This window comes from Ischnura elegans, chromosome X, assembly GCF_921293095.1.
Source record: "Ischnura elegans chromosome X, ioIscEleg1.1, whole genome shotgun sequence".
Taxonomy (NCBI): Eukaryota; Metazoa; Arthropoda; class Insecta; order Odonata; family Coenagrionidae; genus Ischnura; species Ischnura elegans.
In genome coordinates, this window is record NC_060259.1 from 106149717 (window position 1) to 106154806 (window position 5090).

A 5090-nucleotide genomic window follows, 5' to 3' on the forward strand; every position below is an offset into this window, starting at 1 on the left:
ATACATATAATTGCCGACCACCGACTCGACAACGCTGTCAATATATCGTAGCTTCACACCGGTTGAGCACCTTTGCTTGTGTACGATACCGTTACGTTGCATTTTGATAATATTACTCGTTTTATTATCCAATTTGCTGAGCCTTAAATTACTAAATATATTTTTGGGCTGAAGTGATGGCTTCATCAGGCCGATTTAAAGGCAAATTCATGTCTAAAGGTAAGGGTAAGAGCTTGGATAATCTGAGGAAACGAAATGTGGCCGAAAGTGAATCCATCAATTCCAACGAAGTGATTCCAAAGAGTGCACCTGTTGAAGGATGCCGAATCGTCGACGTGAATTTTTTGTGCAAGCAGATGATTTGTACGCATTGTTCTTCAATCTTGTCATTGAATGATATAACTGAAGAAAATCTAATAGGACTCGCATGTAAATGGCATATAACATGCAGAGCTTGCGGCGCTGTGAATACCGTCTTGACATCAAAATCTCAAGCCAACCCAAAGACTAATAGGCAGAACTTCGACATTAATTTGAAAGCTGCAATTGGTAAGTGACATTCATGAATGTACTTTTAATATGCCTTTCAATATCAATGATGTTATGCATTTCAGTTTGTTTAACATACGGCTTTGTTTACAATTGTAGGTCTGATTGATGCTGGAATTGGAGCCGCTCATGTTAATGCTTTCTTGTCGTGCCTTAACATTCCGGAGGTTCATGAGTCGTTGCTGAAGAGAAGTGAGCGGGTTATTGGACCTGAAATCGAAAATGTGGCGAATGAAAGCTGTGTTTCTTCTTCATTGCTGGAGAGAGAATTGGAGCACACGGGTCTAACTATACTACAAGAAAGGTAATTATTTGTCATTTACAACAGAGTGTTTGGCCTTAAAATCTCAAATCAACTAGATACATACTGTGAAAGTAGTATTCCTACTATGGTTGTTTCACCTATATCGCAATAGTAATACAGTAATGTTCATTATGCTTTCTACCTTAATATAATTTGTACCCATGCGGTTACTGTTACCTATGCGATACCTAAACACCTCAAAAACTGTGCTGAACGCATCCCAAATTTGTAAATACATTGAACCCCTTTTATAATTCACTTTCAGTGGCATGGCATGTATAACTTTGATGAATAATTTAGTATATAAAATTATAATCCCTTTGAAAACTTTTAGTTTAAGTGACTGGATTGTTAATCCTCAATAATTATTTGTAGTAGACTTATCACCCGATTTGCGATACTCATAAATGCGTGAGACATACCTAAGTTTGCATTATTTTGGAAAAGGTCCTTTAGACAGTGACTGATTGTATGAAATAATAACCTATTTATTTAGTTATATGAGGACTATTATTTAATAATAAAAGCAAATGGCATGCCTTCTAATCCTCAGCCTTGTTTTCATATGTGATCTTAACATATTATAAAGGTAGCTGAACTCAGCCAAAGTTGTAATGTGGAAAATATATATATGTTTCATTTAGCAGATGCATATTTTAAATGAGAGTGAACAGGAACACAGTATAAATATTCCAATACCATTATACTAATGAAGTTAATATATCATAGTCTAACACTCACATGCATGATCCTTTAAACAATATAATTGTTCATGATTCACCTATGTCCTTCATTATGTCACTTGGTTTATCAAGCAATAAACCCATATCTTTCATTATATTATTACTCTTAGAACCATAATATCAATTATAAAGTTTTCAGCATTCATACGTTTACTAAATCTAGTATGAAGTTAATGGTTCCATGAAAAATTTTAGTAATATCACTTATGGACGTTATAAAAATTATAGGATATAAATGAGACCCCTTAGGTCTCCATACACTGATATAAGCTCTCCTGAGTTAGCATACATAATCCAGAATTAATATTCTAATTAAATTGTAACTTCAAAAAGTTTTGGTGCATGTGAATATATTGTTAATTCTCAATAATTCCTTGTGATAGAATTATGATGTTTAAAGTCTTTATTGGTTCTACTAATGGATGAGCACATTTATATATATTGGTTTTAAAATTCATGTGTGGAGGTGCTGTCACTGATGAGTTATTAATAATGAGTGGCAATTAGTAATATGGCAAGTTGTTAAGGATTCTTGCTCTTATCTTAAATTTTAATATGCATTGTTCTAAATACATTCATAGATTTAAAATGTCTTCTGCCATCATGGATGAAGTAACTGAAAAGAAGGTTTTATGTAAATCCATAGATATGATCCAATTTCTATAATGCTCCTTAGTTATTCTGTCAATCATTTATTTTCCTTCAGTAAGAGCAGTTCTATCTTAAGCTAAAAATATTTTTATCAGACCTTCCTTCAATTTCATTGCTCTCTTAGCTATTTCATCTCTCCAGCAACACACGCTATAGAATGTAATAAAACTAAGCTCCAGTGAATTTCCTTTTCATTTGGTATTTAATAATGAAGTTATTGAGTGATATTGATGACAATATATTTCTCTTGCAGCTTGCCTTCACCTGATTCACCCCTTGACGTGTCGCCCATTGCAGTGTCTTACGACATGGGGTGGCAAAAGAGAGGTAATGGTAGGAGCTACTCCAGCCTTACAGGACATGGCTGTTTGATTGGCCAGAAATCTAAGAAAGTGCTAGCTTATGGCACCAGGAATATTTCATGTAAGGCATGTCATTACGGAAAGAGAGAACATGATTGTCGTCGTAACTGGTCTGGGAGTGCTAAAGCCATGGAAGCTGATCTAGCCTTGGAGTTAGTTGCCCAAAGTACCCCCTTGAAGGCAGCTAATGTTAAAGTAGGGACAGTTGTTGGTGATGATGATTCTTCAACAGCTGCAAAACTGAGGAGTGAAGTGGGTGATGTCAAAAAGGTCTCTGACATCAATCACGCCAAGAAGAATTTGGGAAATTCCCTGTATTCTTTGAGGTCGAACCATAGATCTCTTACTCCTATGGTCATCAAGTATCTCCAGAGGTGCTTTAGCTATGCCCTGCAGCAAAACAGAGGCCAACCAGACCTACTCAGAAAGGCCATTACAAATATTGTTCCGCATGCTTTTGACATCCACAGAGATTGTGGCTCATGGTGTGGATATGTGAAAGATCCGGAGTCATATGTGCACAAGGGTCTTCCTAAAGGAATAGGTCTTGTAGGGGAGAGGTTGCATAGTGAGTTACAAAATGTATTTCAGAAATTTGCCAGTAATTCTGATTGTTTGGCTCCTTGTGGCTCTACTCAATGCAATGAAAATTTTAATGCCATTGTTGCCAGTAAGGCACCGAAAATGAGACATTATGGGTCATCTGAGTCTAATGATTTCCGGGTGGCAGCTGCAGTCTGCCAAAAAAACGTTGGTGTCACATATGTCAGTGATGTAAAAAAAAGTCTAATGATATCCCCTGGTCACAACACAATCCGCTACAGGGCACGACTTAGCCTCAAAAGAAAGTCACTGGCTGAGAAGAGGAAAACGTGCTCATTTAAGCAGAGGAGATTGTTCAAAAATCTTTCCTCTATGGGCATGCTAAAGGTAAAAGAGGCTAGAGAAGGGGTAACATATAAAACAGGGATGGCCTATGACCCTGACATTAATAGTGTTTTTTATTCCGATCTTGTTCCTGTGGGTGATGCATGCTCCACTGTGTTTTTTGATGTTGAAACGACTGGCTTGTCAGGGAATGCAGAGCTGCTGCAAATTGGTGCAGTGGGAAGCACGAGTTTTTCATGCTACTTTTACCCTCATAAGGGTATTCCAGACAGGGTTAGTGAGATCACTAGCCTTAGAGCAGTAGATGGACTACTGTATTACGAAGGCAAGCCAGTCATCTCAGGTGAACTTGAGGAAGGTTTATGTGCCTTCATTGATTACTTGAAGAGTTTTAAGAAGGTGGTCCTTGTAGGACACAATGTGCAATTTGATGCCAGAATGGTGTTGGCAGCAGTGAATCACTGCAATAAATTGGACGACTTTGGTGCTGTTGTTGCAGGGTTTTCAGACACCTTGCCCCTTTTAAAGAAAGTGCTGCCTGGCAGGAAGTCTTATGCTCAGGGTAAATTAGTAGAAGAAGTTTTGCAAGACTTCAGCAATAGTGGGCATAATGCACACATAGATGCCTTGAACTTAAAAAAAATTTGTGAAAAGGTGTTTGTTGGTGAAGATATGATTTTACAGTACAGTTTTACTCTGCAGTCCTTCTTAAAGAGGCAAGAGCAGAGCAAGAGAAAAAGGGAATTACTTCCTACTCTAAAACCTCTGCGAGATAAGGGTGTATCAGGGTATATGGTAAACAGGTTGGCAGAGAAGGGAATTGGCCTTCAATTGTTGATGAACACTTGGAAATCTGAAGGTGATGAAGGTGTAAAGAGTTTGTGTTGTACCATGAATGTCACAAAAAATAGAGTTATTGTTTGTAACATTTCAAAAATTGTTGAAAAATTAATATCTAAGTGAAATTTATATAGTGTGTTTATTTCGTACCTATAACATTTGAAAGGTTTCCAGACTTGCTTCTAGCCATAACATTGCTGTCAAGCAAGATGTTATTGTTTTAGCACTGGTATCTATATGTCTATTCAGTGTTTGCATCACTCATCAGAATATTTTGCTCCAAATTTAACTTATCCTTTCTGTCAGGTAAGTGCTAAAGTTATTTGGTATGATTTTCTTTAACTTAGCTTATAACATTTCCTTTCAGGGGTAAGTAGTGAAGTTCACAGCAATATCTCTTTCTTCGAGTTTTAGGACAACACTGCCAATGTATCATTTGCTTTTTTCTTATTACCCTGCATTGTAAATGATAGATAGCTTAGTTTTTCCACATAGATTTATTACAACAGGACAGAATAGGGTTTTAAATGAGCCTGAGACAACAGAATGTTACTCTGCACTTCTGGTTCAAGGAATGTGCTTTCTTGTAGAAGTCATGCTGCTTAGTGGTTGGTAGTACAGTAGATTTATGTTAATATATGACCCAAAACAGTATGTAACTGTTGAAGCAAGAGGTTCCATTTCTGCTTGCTTGGAATTGCATTTTCAAAATCAGATTCATTTGATGTTGTGAATGTTAGCTTCCTGGCATAG

At 36.9% G+C, this 5090-nt stretch overlaps 1 protein-coding gene across 1 annotated transcript; it reads left to right on the forward strand.

Annotated features, from left to right (window-relative positions):
• Positions 1 to 209: 209 nt before the first annotated feature.
• On the forward strand, positions 210 to 5090 carry LOC124171235. The gene is made up of 4 exons (XM_046550378.1): positions 210 to 549; positions 649 to 853; positions 2501 to 4374; positions 5053 to 5090. The coding sequence occupies exons 1-4, from the start codon at positions 210 to 212 to the stop codon at positions 5088 to 5090; spliced, it is 2457 nt and encodes an 818-aa protein (XP_046406334.1).